General features: G+C 35.5%; 1 protein-coding gene across 1 annotated transcript in view; it reads left to right on the forward strand.

Annotated features, from left to right (window-relative positions):
• The window catches only part of LOC137400334 (xanthine dehydrogenase/oxidase-like), an 83,620-nt gene that overhangs the window by 19,100 nt on the left and 47,423 nt on the right, over positions 1-17,097 (forward strand). Inside the window, exons 6-14 of the mRNA XM_068086664.1 lie at positions 493-698; positions 5,309-5,447; positions 5,535-5,779; positions 5,927-6,020; positions 12,389-12,501; positions 12,619-12,720; positions 13,690-13,772; positions 15,869-16,028; positions 16,393-16,585. Coding sequence (XP_067942765.1) covers positions 493-698; positions 5,309-5,447; positions 5,535-5,779; positions 5,927-6,020; positions 12,389-12,501; positions 12,619-12,720; positions 13,690-13,772; positions 15,869-16,028; positions 16,393-16,585 — 1,335 coding nt within the window. The remainder of the gene's footprint in view (positions 1-492; positions 699-5,308; positions 5,448-5,534; positions 5,780-5,926; positions 6,021-12,388; positions 12,502-12,618; positions 12,721-13,689; positions 13,773-15,868; positions 16,029-16,392; positions 16,586-17,097) is intronic.

Genomic DNA, 17,097 nt, shown 5'->3' on the forward strand with positions numbered 1-17,097 from the left:
TGATGGCTGCGATTAACTGTTCGTTTTTGAGCTTTTAAGAGCTTGTAAACACATGTCCACGTATCTTGAACCTACAGCACAGTGGAGTAAGACATGGTGAGCCTTTTAATACTAAAAGAACTGTAATTTGATTTTGGTTGCAAGTAAACCTTTAAAATCGCCTGTCCATAAAACACTTTTGACATGGAATATTCTCTTTGCTTGTCTGAAATAGTGTTTATATTTTAAAACTGTTTTTTGAAATGTGTTTTAGTGCTTTTTAGAACTGGGCTCTTTTATTGATCTGTTATTTTCATGTCTGAGCAAACCCAATATATATTATCAAAAGCCTTTTTATGATGACAAACTGTTTTTTTTACATCTATAATTAGTTGAATTTATATTATTTTACAGATAACAAATAATATTTTAGGTTCTAACATACTGTTGATAACATAGGCCTACCTATTTCCAGACTTGTCACCTTCTCACTCAGGTCACCTTCTTACTCAGGTAATCTATGTCGATGTACTGGCTATAGACCAATTCTAGAGGGCTTCAAGTCTTTTGTAAAGGCTCCATGCGCTATGGGGGAGAACTGCTGCAAAAATGTAAAGGGAGGCCATGGCGATAGTGAGACATCAAGTGAGGATAAGAGAGCAACTCCTAAAAGCTTGTATGATCCTTCTCAAGAACCAATATTCCCGCCTCAACTCAAGGTTATTCTCTTTTTTAATCTGTTTAAGTGTTGTCTTTGATTAGTCATAGATTGTAAGAGTAAATCACTGATTGAGGACCTAACAAATTGAAGCAGAATCTCTCATTCATACATCCTCAATATGCCGAAAAGGGTCAGAACTTCTTTGAGCGACATCAAAAACAGATCAAGAGGATGTGGTTAGACACTTTGGGGCCTTGTCAGGGATCAAACTACTGGAGGCCTCATATGAGGTAGCATACAAAATTGCTAATTAGAAAAAGCCACATACTGTCGTAGAAGATTTAATAAAGTCATGTACACTGCTGATAGCAGAACTGATATTGAAAATAATACTGAAAAGAAGGTGGTTACAGTTCTGATGTCCCATAACACAGAGCAGATAAGAGTTAGCACCATGGACGGCAGTGAGTGACATTCAAGCTCAGGTTGAAGGAGCAGGTAAAGTCATATTTTTTGAGCTCTTTGCCATTCAACTAGATGAGTTCACCGATGTGACTTCTTCTGGCATATGCATGCTACATATACAATGAAAAGTAAATAAAAGATTTACGTGTTGTGCACTTCTGCAAGCCATATCTAAAGACAATTTCTATATGGTTTCCAACTTTTTTATGAAGTAGACCTAAAATGGGAAAACGTCATTGGCTGTTGCGCAGATGGGTACCATCTATGCTTGGCACAAGATCAAGATTTCAAGCACTTATGAAGAATGCATCCCCTACTGTAAAGAAAGCTCATACCATATTATTCCTTCATTTTTTTCATTGTATTGCAGGAGATGATAGAAATAGTCAACTACATAATGAGTAATACACTATAGACAAGGCTATTCAAATAACTGCAAAAATGTGGGTTTTTGTACATAACACTGTTGTGTTGCACAAATGTTTGCTGGTTATCAAGCTATTAACTAACGATTTGCTTTTCAAGCTAAGCAGATGTACTGCAAAAGAAAAAGCAGCAGTGGAAGCATTGTGTAGTTTGAAAGCTTATACAACTTGCTGGACAATGCGAGTCTGACACCTTGTGATGAAATGACAGTTCCAAATGTTCTGCAAGATTACAGAACACTTGGAACCCTTTTACACAGAGGTTGAAAGATATTGTCTTCAGATATCCAATGAAGATTTAGATGTGCTTATCGATCCACATCAGTGTGAAGTCACACGGTACCAGCTGAGGGCCAGTATAAATTTCTTGAGCTTATATTAAGTTCAGCTGCAAAACTTTCATCTGGAACAATTTTAGTTACTGAGTTTTTGTCAAAGGTTACCACATCTGGTCCGTAAGTACAAAGATTGCTAGTCATAAAGTACTGCCATTTGTGACCACATAATCTGTATGAGTCAAGGTTCTCAACTTGCTTAAAGATGTGTTTGCATCAAAAAAAGTCTATCAAATGAAATTAAGACCAATAAAAGACTAAAACATCAGCTACAGTTTGATGTCATTTTTGTCTTTGTAGACTAACCCTGTTTAGAGATATAAGCGTTTGAATGGGCCAATCTTGTAAAACGTTCAGATTCAAGCGGGTGCTTCATTTGTGATGTAACAAGTGATACACGTGAAATGAGTCCATGAGCGATAAATATAAGATCTCTTCTTTAGCCAATCATCAGCACAAAATTTTTATAGAGGTCGCAATAAATGTTATCGCTAGTAAAACGCGTTGTCTGTGATATATATATCACATACAATATATGTCTTCGCCCTATATTCGAACATATTATTTTCAAAGATGCGGCTTATTTTATCTAGAAACTAGTTTTCGGTGTTGGTAGTAACTAAGAATTTAGCTGATACAAAGGCCACGATGAAATAAGTTAACTCATCGACCTAATTACTGTAGACTGACAGAATCGTAGTCGGTACTCAGATGTTTACACAGCATTTAGAGAAAACTAATATGACAAGTTTTTAATTTTCCTTATTTGAGGCATTAGAGACATTTATAATAATGTATCTGTAGCTGGGTTTAAAATTTTATTCTAGCCAACATGAGCAAATACAAAATTAAATTTATGCCAATAAAGCCGCATAGGACGAGACTTTTATTGCAATAGCCGATGTGAATACAAGAGATAGAGACAGGTTGTATCACTAGTTACATCATTTTGGGCAAGTCTGAGCATGTCTTTTTTTTCTGAGCGTTTTTACCCCAATCGAGTTTTCTCGATTTTAATCTTCAAATATCTTGACGATAAGATCCCGTAATACAACAAACAACTTCTTAACTGATAGACAAAGAAATACCTCCTTTTTTAAAATCAACTAAACTTTGACGCTATCACATCTTTAATATTAAATCTAAAGCCTGCAATAAAATAATTTAGCAATATAATCTGCATCGGCACTATCTAGAAGAAAGCCTCAAATTGAATTGCTGTGCCTGAATGAGCAGCAACTAAAATCTCAATACTCAATAGTAATTAAAGAGTAACATGTTGTTTAAAAAAATAAAAATATATTGTTGTTTGGATATGTGCAATGAAATATAGATTATACTTTGCATTGACTGTTCTTTAGTCATATGGGTTAACAGTGCGTGTGGGGATTTACATTTTCTGATAATACCCAGCAGGGTGAGCAGAATGAAAAGGGTTGGGAACTCCTGACTTAGACTGTATATTAAAATTGGTGCTGCTTGAAAGCTGTTATATCATAAAGGATCCACTGCGACTCTTACTACTCCAAAAAGAACCAAACCATTTTAGAAGATCAGGCGTTGTATATTTTCGATAAAATTATGAAACAATACGTTCAGTGCGTGCATACAATAACTGCATTGGCGAGACTTTCCGGTGCTCTGCTTTCTATTGGGTCATCAGGCTCCTTATTGTATAGTTCACAGGATGGTAGGCTCTAGCCTCCTTCTGAATGGCTGGCTTCTACTGGCTTAGCAGCAGGTCTGTATTTTTGGTGATGGCTCGATGGTCGGCCAGACCGTCATTTACCGGTTGGCAGCTGGCTAGTTGTGCTTCCGGCTGGTCGTGCTTTCGCCCAGCTCAATCTTATTGTGTAATGGCGTCTTGGTCTGGAGGGGCCAGCTCAAATCTCTGTTGGTCTGGCTGTTCCGTGCTCCTTTGCTCGTTCTGTTGGCTGTATCAGTCCCTTTCGGCTTTAGGTGCGGCTGCTAGTTTCCATTAAAATATTTGTTATTTTTATGTCTGAATGGCAAGAAATAGTTGATAGAAATAGCATCATCGGGTATCTGAATGGTGGAAATAGCTTTTCTGGTAATGAATGAAGGTTTCAATTGTACCATAATTTTTTAGAAACAGTATACTGTTACAGACGGTTTGTTTTTGTAAGAGTATTTTTGTTGCTCTAATATGTTTGATAAGCTAAAAGTAGGTAAATTGGCTTGACATTTTGGCTACCATGATAATTATTGACAATTCTTATGGTGTTATGAATGGTCATGAGAAATATAGGAAAATGACAGTGAAAGTCTGCATGTTGTCAGCAGTTTTTTGTTTATATTAGTTGACAATCTACTCATCAGCAGACATACATGACAAATGGTCTAGCATAAGCACTGTTTGACTATTTCTTTGCTTACCTTTGCTATATCCAAAAAGATACCTAATCACAATTTATGCTAGAAAATTCAGGCAACAAATGGTATGCACAATTATAAACAACAACTTCAGTGTTATATACAGATAACACGTTATCCAACATTTGAAACAGTAAATATGTGCTTATCAATAAATGTCTGTTGGTCAACAGTCAAGGGTGCATTATTATTGTGATGGCAGGATTACAGCATCAAATAGTTCACATGGCAGCATTTCACGTCTGCTACATGAACTACCTATATCTTACAGTAAGGTATTATTCACCGCCGACTTATGAGCTATTCCATTATCGATTCTGCTAACCCATGAAAGCATTTGCAGCTAGACATGGGCAAGATGGAATCTACCATTTTCTGTTTGAGGGGAATATATATACATGTATTTCTTTGTACCATTTCTACTTTTAAACATTTTGTTAGAAAGTCAAACCAATTAAAAAAATTTATAAAACAATCTTTACATTAGTTCATTATTATCATTGCCACTGTGACTATATTGTTTCTAAGAGAGAGTATAATACACATAGTTGCTTACTTTAATAATTTTCTGCCTGCTGGTATGTTACCTCTCTAATTTTCAGAATTAAACTTTGTGTACAATTTCTAGTGATACACTGCAATATACGTTTTAACTTTTATGTTAAGCAGGTTTCATGCTGTGATCGTAAAAGTTTTTTGCCGTGCAGAACCAAAAATTTTAGTTTTGTTTTTGAAAAGTTCAATAAATGACAAAAAGCTTTTCAAGACCATCATATGAAAATGGGTCTTTTCACCTATTCTCGTGTTCATTCAAGTCATTGTTCCTTTTTTTCACTTGAATTTACTCTGTTTAAACAGAGTTTGTCGGCGATAGTTTAGGCTAATATGACTGATGCCACTTGTCTGCACATTTGAAATAACATCAACTTAAATAGACCTATAACAAAACTGTATACCACTCATTGACGGTTCTCAGTGCATCATAAACCTGGGCATGTATCGATATTATTACTAGCTGATGTTTTAATACATTGTGATGTGATTACTAGCTGAGAAACTTTGGGTCAGAAGAGAGACACTATAAAGGAGAGAGAGTTGAGTGGTTCAGACCAACAGACTTGCAGACGCTCCTTAAACTCAAGCAGAAATATCCATCTGCGAAGCTTGTCTGTGGAAACACAGAAGTTGGTAGGTGCTTTTCAATCGGTGGTATATTTTGATAATAAAGATCCTGTCTTTGCCATAGGTGCTGTATAGTGCCAATTTTTTTTGAAGGGGTAGAAGTGAAGTTTAAGAACCAACTCTACCCACTCATTATTGCACCAACCCATGTGCCAGAACTCAATGCTATACAAAAGGAAAATGATGGTATCTGGTTTGGTGCTTCTGTCTCTCTTACAAAACTTGAGCAGACTCTTCAAGAGCAAATAGATTGTGTTCCAGAACAGGAAAGCGGAGTGTATAGAGAGATAGTGGAGATGCTGAGGTGGTTTGCTGGACATCAGATTAGAAATGTCTCTGTAAGCGTTTGCATCATGTTAGAAGACATTTATTGATATACATGCATTTTCATTCTGCCTAGGCACTTTACTATTTACAGATAGTTCTGTTCTGCTTAACTATGTGTAAATTATTTTAGTTGAGAAAAGGTCATCTATCTGTTTTAGTCGATGGCTGGTAACTTAATGACAGCCAGTCCAATATCTGACCTCAACCCACTGTATTTAGCTGCAGCTGTCAAAATTCGACTTGTATCTGCAGGTAAGACTGAAGTTGATCTGCTTTTCTAACCAACAATGTTTGTCAGTTTCAAGGGTGCTCATAGAGAATTAGAAAGTTACTTGGTTGTTTTGAGAGGGTTTGATGAGGTGTCTAAAGATCAGCTACAGTGCCGTCAGAAATTATGAGACCACCATTTTAAGAGACATTTGCTGGTAGCGATGATTTACTGCTTTAATCTTGCTGGAAACCACCAAAAATCATATACAGTAAGCACTCCTCCTGTAACAAACCTATAATGTAAATCCCACATAATGTAAAGAATTCAAGTAAAGTTTTTATTTCATACTATGTAAAAAATTTTCATATAATGTAAATTGTAAAGTCGGCACCAGTTCTCGTTCTCAAATTTGATTTGAGTTAGGAGAATCTCGTAGCTAGCCTTAAAATATTGCTTTCACTCTCAGGAGAGAAAATGATGTATAGGGTCCTAGTATATATCTATTTTACATGCTAGTATCCTGGCAGTCCAGTTCTCTGAGAGAGATCATTAGGTGTGTTGATAAATCACATAGAATAAGTAGCTGTGCAATTATTAAGAAGTACGATCAAGAAGGCAATTGATTGGTGCAGCTGGTAGAGCATCGGTCCATCAAGCTGAATGTCACGAGTTGGAGTCTCGTCGAAAACTATCTTTTGTCTTAACATTAAACCTTGGTAATGGATAGATGGGCAGATATCATTCTTAATATGCTCTACAGGATGAAAATATTCGTTGGTTATAAAAATTCGCGATTTCGCGAACAGTCAATTCCGCGAATTATTAAATTCCGTGAATAATTAGTTATATTTTTAATCACAAGGGAGAATAACTACTGCATCAAATTAAAAACTAGCCGCTAGGCTAGTTTTTAATATAAATACTAAAGGTAGTTGAGTTCTAAAACATTTTAAAAATCATTGTCTGGGCTTTGAGCTAACACCATTGCCAATGCATTACATTTCTTTACAAAATTATTCAAGGTTGTCACAAGATATGCAGAATGGCGTCATCGCAAAAGTAGCCGCTAGGCAGAAGTACTAAACGTAGCCGAGTTCCAAAACTTCTTTAAAATCATCGCCAGTGCTTCGAGTTTTATTGCCATTGCATCAAACTTTACAAAATTATTCAAGGTTTTCACAAGTTATTCGGCATAGCTTCGTCATCGCAAAAAATCTCTCCTCGTCTGTTTACATTGAAATCAACTTCATCAATCTCTAATACCGAAGTTGAGGACGATCATGATTCTGATCTGGACATTAATGGTATGTATTTGATTTGCAGTGCAGATACGTTCTTCCATAATTAACTGCATTAGTTAATTCTTTTGTTTAAAAACTGATCGCTTTCACTAAATACTTCAGCTATTGTTTTTGCACTTTGCACCACAGCACGTTTTTGCACTTATTAATATGTTTTTTTTTGGTGTTTACTGCAGATTGAGAATGAAACAACCTACTTCGATTACGAAAACTAGAGACAAGTAGTAATATTCATCAAGGCAGGAATATTTGGCAGAGAAGCAACCAGTCAACCTAGACCCCTTCATCGACAACAACTCCTTGATATCGCTGCGACAAACATGATTATATTATATATTTTATTTCGTGTATAGATATATTATAATTTATTACAAACTTGAGTGTACAAATAAAATATTTCAAATACAAATAAAATTTTACAAACGATGGAGTAAATATAAACAGTTTAGTCCATATGGCGGTTGTCTAGCAATAAAATTAAACTGGTACTCTTGATAAGTGAATACTAGCGTGTAATGGTGCTCTCTGACAAGTTATTTTGGTAATAGCAGCTCTATATCGCTGTCACTGTCTTGGGTAGATGTTAAAGGCGATTCTATCGCTACTACATGACTGGTAAGGAAGTTATCATCAGAACTCTCCTCGTGGCTTACTATGGCAAAGTTCTGCCGGTTGGCCAAAAATTTGTGCTCGTAAAGGCGTTTTTGTTCCGTTTTTAAACAGATATATTCTTCTCGTTAGCACCTGCAGTCACTTCTTCCTAATTTCAAGACCTCCCTGAATGATTGGTGATCTTCTAAGAATGACATCTACCATCCTTGTAGTCATGGTGGCTCCGTGTATGACGAAAACTCTCTCTCATACTAAAACAAATAACGAAGCGGTAGGATGGAAAAAATAAATATTGCGTTTTCCCGAAGAACCAAAGTAAAATTCAACTAATTTAGTAAATGATTTTGAAAAAACTCATTACTTACCACAAATCGTTGGTTCATCAAAGGCCTCCAAATCGATGAATATTCGTAAAAACCTCTAAGCGCAGCAAAAAATTTATAGCTTAGCATGATCGACTCGTAGTTGCAAGCTGTGGTGTATACCCAAGCTCGGTTACGGTGTATGCGCACACCGAAACACGCAATGTGCGCAGGCGCAAGGTTAACTCTATTGCAAAACGCAATAGAGTTAACTCTTCATAGAGAGTGACAGTTTTCAGCCGCGAATAAATTAGTCCGCGAATATGCATGAAATGGCAATTTTCGCGAAATATAACTCCGCGAGTAAATTCGTCCTGTACGGTATTGAAGACTAGCTGTGGTACTCGGTGTTACCTGGGTATTAAAACCAGCTTTAAACAATGAGAGGTAATGAGAGTTGCCTGCTATTTCCTATTAGCCTGGCACATTGCCAATGGATAATTTGAGTAAGCTTACTAATAAGAGCTACTCTACGTGATGTTACGCCATCACTTTGCGCCGTGACCGAAAGAGGTAACGTATTTGCTCACATGTAGCAACAAATATCGTCTGAAAGCATCAAGCTTGTGTGGCTGAATTGGTAAGGCGTCCAACTGGTGAACCGGAGGGTCTGAGATCAAATCTTTGACGATATGGATTTTTTATTCCGAGATTTTAATAGCTATAGCTGAAGTGACACGAAAACTTTGAGAAATACATATATAAATATACTTTTGTTTAATGTTGTTTTAGACAATATTTTCTAATGATTTAAGACGTCGCTGTCTAATAAAAAAATTGATATAAATTGACATTGACGGTGTACATTCCCCCTTAACTTATATTAAAATTCCTGTAATCATAGACCATTAACTGAATGAAAGTGATGAAAAAGGAGAAAAATTGTAGATATAAACTAATAATACTACTACAGTTACTGTACAGTCATCAAATTCAAAATCAAGCTGAGTTTCTTACCTTTTAAAGGGCCAAAGAGCTTAGTTTTGGAATATCTTAGAACAGATTAGGCAATTTGCATGTATTTTGCTGCTCGTATGACTTAAAATACCTATAACATAAACGCTCCTGGAACAGATTATTCTCAGTATAGGAGGGTCTATTTTACTATTAGATACAGAATGTTCTAACGATTAATATGGTGGTAGTTTCTAATAAACAGCAATTGGCAATTACCGTAAAACCTTTATTTGAACGTCATGGCATTCTATTTTTCAACCCTTTTCATGACAGCGTTTAATTAGAGGTGCAATTCAATAAAAGGTTGGTGTTAAATTTTTCAAGTGGCTGCTCAGTTTTTGGGAAGTTAAATTTCATTTAACAAATAACGAATGATAACATAGCATCCAACATAAAGTTACTGTATAAGATAATTTAACAAACAACGAACGATAAAATAATAACCAATATAAAATGATAAAACAAGAAATATCATACAAGACATATAATACAAAATAATACGGTGATTACTATTATGTAATAAAATGTTCAAAGTCAATTGATACATTGCTATTGCAAAAGTTTTTTTCATTTTTAGAACTTGCTCATCAGCACCGAATAGGTGAATGTCATTTTTATTGGTAATGTCAGCATTAACCCGCGTCATTGGACCGCCTGACTTGAAATGATGAATCTTGTTATCATCAGAGCCATCCCATGAACGACCTTGACGATTAGCATCTTCGGACTCTTGCCTGCTCGACATGTCTGCTAAAAGATATATGTAGTGTCTGTGTGTAGTGCTCTGAGGAAGTTTAACACAACCCATGTGGTAGGAGCGTTTTAATTGAATGCCAAGGCATCAATGTAGTAGGCTCAACCTCTAGGCATAATGATCCAGGTGCGATTATTCACGTGTTTTGATGCGTGGTCAATGCATTTAATATTGTCCTACAGAACTCAAAGTCTATCGAAATCACACTGGTCGCTGAGTACAACATGCCTAGTTAGGTAGCTCCAGAACCATATGGTTTCACAGAGTATCGCAACAAAAACTGGAAACAGAAACGCTTATTTCCAAACAAACCCAATCGACATACTGATATCTAATGGAATATTCATACCTCGCCCTCAATACCTCACTTTTTTGCATTTACTTTACTTTTTTACAAAAAAATTATTGGTAGCTTATTGTAGAGATTTTGTTTTCTTTCAAATAGTGTATAATACAACAATCAATTTCAGAGCGACTGCCTATGAAAGTAATTTTTGGTTGGTTAGTTTTGCAGCTTCTCCATTATAACTTATATGAAAAATAGTGGGCCTGGCCTGTTTGTTTGGAAATGAGCAAGCTCCCATATATGCCTTCATTGGTCACGGGACTCTATGAAACTCTACCGCTCTGGGTTTGGAGTTTCTTTCACTCCGAGTTTCTCTTACTTCTTTCACGCTCTCTTTTGTCAGAGTCGTATAGCTTCACAGAGTCCTGCGACCAAAACCAGAAACAAAAATGCTTGTTTCCAAACAAACCCGATCGACATACTGATCTCTAATGGAATATTCATACTTCGCTCTCACAACCTCGCTTTTTTGCATTTACTTTACATTTTTGCAAAAAAAATTGGTTGCTTCTTGTCGAAAAATTTTTCCTCTTTCAAATGGTGTATAATACAACAGTTAATTTCAGAGCGACTGCCAATGGGAGTAATTTTTGTTGATTAATTTTGCGGCCTCTCCATTATAACTTATACAAAAACTAGCTGTGCTACCCGGCGTTGCTCGAGTAATAAAAGTTTTTGGTCAGAAAATTGATTTGTATTTATCATATAACAGCATTTGCCATTCTAATTTTCAAACTACATATCATGAGAAAAGTGTTTTGTATAATTGAAATAAATTTAGTGAGAAAATAAAATTTGTCAAAGTTTTCAAACTGTCAAATAACTTTTAAACTTCATATAATGAGTAAAATATTTCGTGCAGATGAAATAATTAAAAAAAAATAAAACGACTATAAAAAGGTTTAGATGTAAATGTAAAATAATTAGCAAGTAATAGCTAAATTAAGTCAGTTTTGCTATGATTACAATAAAAGACGATTTGGTAATAACACAATTAATATGAACTGAGAAAACAAAATAAACATCTTGAATATGTTGAATTGATAATTACAATTCATGCATAGAAGTGTGTGGTTATAAAAAATTACTGTTTTGAATCAAAACTTTGAATATCTCTCGATACCGGTACAAATGTAAAAATGAGATATCGTACTGTTTTTGTCTGACCGACCGGAGATGTAATGTTGAGGCTTTTCCCACGGAAACAATACAATTGTTCGCGTGAGAAGAATTGGCCCTGAGCCCAGATAAAGTAATATAACCTTACGAAAAATATTTCTTTACAGGGACATCGTAACGCGTGGCCGCATCGGTAAAATAATCAGCATCCGCTATAGCCGGAATGGCACACATACTTTAAGATATATATATATACATGTATATATATATAAATAGTGGGCGTGGCCTGTTTGTTTGGAAACGAGCCAGCTCCCATATACGCTTCCGTTGATCGCAGGATTCTGTGAAACTATCTGGCTCTGGGTAGCTCTAATTACTGATTAGTCGATGAATGTCAGTGTTGCTCAAATATAGGTGGCCTTCAAATTAAGGGTGGTGCTGTATTTTTCAACCCTTGTCCTATAGTGGCGTTCAAATAGAGGTAACCTTTAAATAAAGGTGACATTTAATTACAGGTTTTACGGTAGCTTTTTCAATGAGAATGCATATGCGAGTGTCTTTGACAAAAGTCAAAAGATAGCAAAATTATTCGTTTATTTTATTCTCAACTAATCAATTTTGACTGATACTGTTAGAGCATAATTTTGAACAACTCTTGTAATAATTCATGGCCCAGGAAGGGGCCATTGATGTGTGTAAAGTAGCTTGATTACCATTAATATATATATAACACAATACCACTAATTCCATCACCTCTCCTATAAAGTGAGACTGAAAGGCTTTTGATATATTTTGCTAGAATAAGGAGAAATTTCTATATGTAATGATGCTCAATATGTGGTAATTAAATGGATCAACATGGCTCCAGCGAAGGTGCCAAAATGAATAACCCTCTTGAATTATTGGTTTGATGAAGTTTCTAAAGATCAGTTACATATACAAGAGTTGCTAATTGCAGAGAGAGGACTCAGAGAGGTTAAACTAGATGAAAAGTTCTTTATAAGTTACCGGAAGATAGCAGTCGCTGAGGATGAGATACTTCACAGTATCCACATTCCTAGAACTTGCCAGGTCAGTGAGGACTTCTAATCTGAGAGAAAGAATTGGAGTAGCTTGCGACTGATGTTGAGAGAGATCAGAAGTGTCTGTGGTGTCTTGACAATAAAATGGTTTTGCATCTTATTTCAGAATGAGTTCTTTGCTGGGTACAAACAAGCACACAGAAAGGAAGATGACATTGCCATAGTTAACAGTGGCATGCGTGTGCTCTTTGAGGAGGGAACTAGCAAGGTATGCCATACTCTGTGCTTTTAGAAACACTTGTATTTTTATCCTATTTTCCCGACTATAAGGCATTCTACATTATATGTCGCCCAGCCATAAAATGTATAATAACGAAGAAAATACGTATGAGTCGCATTGGAACATACTTGTAAGTTGCGTATTTTGGGAAGATTTATTTGATAAAATTGAACATCACGAACAGATGTGTCATTTAAAACTTAAATGACAAGCAATTAAAAAATATAATGGAGGCAACAACAGACTTGCAGGTATGCTTACGCTACATAATGCAACTGCGAACATGACTGGCATGTTAACATAACTGGCATGTTAACATAACATGTCCAGAGTTATTCTGATAACTATAGCATAAATAATGTTTCAAGAAGTTTACCAAAACCATATGTGCCACTTCAAATATTTGGTAGCTAAAACATAATGAATTCTTCATTCCTGGCGTTACTTTTCAACTGAGCTGACACCGGGAGGTAGAGCAATTGGCCACCTAGTTTTTAGCCCGCAATTGACGTTCTTTGCTTTTTTAATTTCGTTGAAAATATCATCTGCCTCTCACCAGTCTCTTACAAGTTTCTCGCCAACTCAAACTTATTCTTCTGCTGCTCTCTGTTTTCGACTGCATATCTCACTACATTCGCAGCTTGTAATATGTAGAATATGAGTTTCTTTTCGGTATCATTTATGTTAATTCCTTCTCAGTTGTTTTTAAAAGTTACCGCTGAGGTTTAATTTACTAGAATGGTTTAGTGTAAAAATAGCATGTGAAATGGTATACCGCGTATTATGTCTCAATAAATTCACACGTAAGTCGCTTCGAAGTACAAGACGCACCTCCAAACAAACTATGAAAAAATATACTTATAGTCCCGAAAATATGGTACTATGTTTGTTCATGACCATGAAATATTTACTGCGCTTTTGAACTTGGAATTTACATCCCTCGATTATATGTCTCAGGTAAAAGAGATATATCTAGCCTATGGAGGTATGGCTCCTATCACTAAGATGTGTTTAAAGACTTCACAAGCTCTGATTGGCAGGCAAGTTCAGTTTATGTCAGAAGATCATATGATCAATATATAAAATGGATGCATAGATTATATATAAGTTAGAAGCATTGCTTTGCTACATGTCATTTCAGCTATTAATACTTTCACTGCCTTCCATGTACAAATTTAGCTACCGGCCTACTGCCAGCCATTTTACCGAAAGTTGCCGATTTTGCTTCATGAGTTGTATACAATTTTTTCAATTTCAAACTCTATTTAGAACATTCTTGTTATATATTTTATTTTGCCATCATGTTAACAAATAGTGCTATGCAAAAAATATTATGTATCTACTGTATGCTTAGTGCATTGCTAAAGCTATATGAAGCTATGATCGCTGCGAACCTAAAACGATCCTCTACAATGTTCCTTACTTTTACAAAGCTATTACTTTCACCACTATCAGAGCTAGTGCTGCTACTCTAATTATCTGTGTAATCTATAATCTGAATCGCTTATAATGTCATCAACAAAAGTAATTCTCTGTTTTCTAACTCGGGAGGTACTTGCAAAAGCCATAATAACGCTAAATAGTTCGAACGTCACAAAGAAAAAGTGTTCGTTTCTACGTTGGAAATTCCCAAACAAAAATTTAACATAGCTCCGTGATTTTAGGCTACTTTTATAGAGAAATCTTCTAACAACACTGTCAATACCATAAAAGTCTTAAAGATCATTGGTTATGTTGTCAACGAATAATAAAACTAAGTTACTACGCAATTGCTGGGAAGGTAGCAAAGTAGACCATAGATTATGCATAAATGCGCCTACGGCAGTGAAAGGCTTGACCAGTCTTGAAAATACTATATTTTGCAGTTTTTTTACATGAAGATCCTATATAGACTCTCCATGATATACAAACTAGTTTTTGAATGGAATGAATACTGTATAATAGGATGCCTTATATATACTGTATAATAGGATGTCTTATATATACTGTATAATAGGATGCCTTATATATACCGTATAATAGGATATTTTATATATACTGTATAATAGGATGTCTTATCTATACTGTATAATAGGATGTAGTAATAGGATTTCATGATGGCGCATTGACAAATCACTTACAGTGCACCCTCACGATACGATTTCAATCCGTTCCAAGGTTGGCACGAATTGTATAGAGGAAAAATTGTATAGAGGGGTATATAAACCATAGAAATTATGTAATGCTAACATCCTGGTAAAATCATCAGAATTTTATACAAGTACTGTACTGATTAAAAATTAGTAACAAAATAGTATGTTAACCTTAGTAGCTGTAGTTACCAACAGTAACTTTAGTGGATTTACTGTATTTATTGGTTAAGATCTGTATTAAAATATAACTATACAATGTGCTATGTGCAGTACATACTGTAGAGTTCTTATTCTCGAGACAGATGTACGTATAACATCAACTTTGAATTCACCTTAAATAAGTTTAGTTTACTAAACACACGCACACTTGAAGCTAAATTTGAGTATGTATTTTTGATTAGTTTACTAAATTTCAACTTTTTATCACTAAATTTTTATCGCCTATAAGTTTCTGGCTTCATGTTCGCTGTAATTTCAGCTGACCTGATTAAAACCTTTTTCAACCTAATCCGGCAAAAAATCAAAATGATGCTGTTTTTGTAATGAAATGGATTTTTGTTACCACGTTGAGGAAGGCTGTCTGATCTCTGACCCTCTGTTCAAAGAGATCATAACTCCAACTTTCTAAATAGTTTTGAAGAGTATTATTGCGCACGACTTTTTACACTAGAAATGCCGAACTGAAAGAAATCGGTCATCGTATCCCTTTCAGGCGTTTTGAAAAGTTTTCGGCGAACAGATTATCAGCATCTTTGTTATTACGACGCATGTTATGAGCACACAGACTGCCTAATTTGAACTCGGCCAAAAATGTTGTTGCATTCGTACAGTGAAATAAGATTCGTATGGCAAAATGAAAAAAATATGAAGTTCCACTTCGTAAGGTGAAAAAAATCGTATAACAAGGTAATCGTAACTCGAGAGAGCACTGTATTTATACACCCATAGATTTCTGATGATGGCTCATACTAGGGATCTAACTGAACACTTGACATATTCTACAGACATTGGGATGAGGATCTTCTGGAGGAGGCCATTGCTTGTCTCAAGGCTGATTTGCCGCTAGAAGACAATGCTCCTGGTGGTATGGTCGCCTATAGGAGGACTTTAACCATCAGTTTCTTTTACAAATTTTACTCAACAGTCAAACTTTCGTTGGAGAAGGTGAGAAACTAAATATTCATTCTGAATTTTCTTAATCTTTCTAATCCATGCTTGTGATATTTCATACTTGGAATAAACATTCTAAAATCAACAATGTTTTAGTTGTTCCATTTATGCAATCAAATGATCACTCAAATGGTAAATCCTAATGTTTGCCTTTGTTTGATGTAATTACAAAATGGGTCTACAGCATATTTGGAGAGATTGCTTAACTCTCATTGCATTGATTGAATTCTCATTGATTGCAGCGCATGCTTTTTGAGGACTTCAGGAGCAATTCTCACACTAAGCTAATGAACAAATTTAATTTTTTTATGTATTGGTGACTCTAGTTAAGATCTAAAGCTAGACTTTGTGTTGTTAGGCTAGAGGCGACATCATTTCAATAGACACAAGTGCTGCTAATCCTCTGGAGAGAGGTATGACTAGAGGTGTTCAAGTGTACGAGGAAGAAAAGGATAGCACAGGAGAATGCTGGCAGGCAGTTCCTCACAAATCTGCGTTTCTGCAGTGTACTGGAGAGGCTCAATATATTGATGATCTGCCAAAATACAAAGGTACGCCTTTTATTTAGTAAGATTCTGTTGACTTTATACATAATAAATCAAGACATCAACTTTGTGGTAATGCTCTGTGAGGTTAAGATTGTTTATATAATCTAAACAGTTTAGTTTACAACTAAATCAGTTTAGTCGATACAATCTAAACACCACGGTAAACTCAGCTATTATACTCAGTTCAGCATGGTACAATCTAAACACAGGGATAAACTCAGCTGTTACACTCAATTCAGTTGGTACAATCTAAACACAGGGATAAACTCAGCTGTTATACTCAGTTTAGTTAATACAATCTGAACACAGAGATAAACTCAGCTGTTATACTCAGTTCAGTTAGTACAATTTGACCCAGAAATAAACTCAGCTGTTATACTCAGTTGAGTTGATACAATCTGAACACAGAGATAAACTCAGCTGTTATACTCAGTTCAGTTAGTACAATTTGACTCAGAAATAAACTCAGCTGTTATACTCAGTTGAGTTGATACAATCTGAACACAGAGATAAAC

The sequence above is a fragment of the Watersipora subatra genome, chromosome 7 (assembly GCF_963576615.1).
Source record: "Watersipora subatra chromosome 7, tzWatSuba1.1, whole genome shotgun sequence".
NCBI classification, from domain to species: domain Eukaryota; kingdom Metazoa; phylum Bryozoa; class Gymnolaemata; order Cheilostomatida; family Watersiporidae; genus Watersipora; species Watersipora subatra.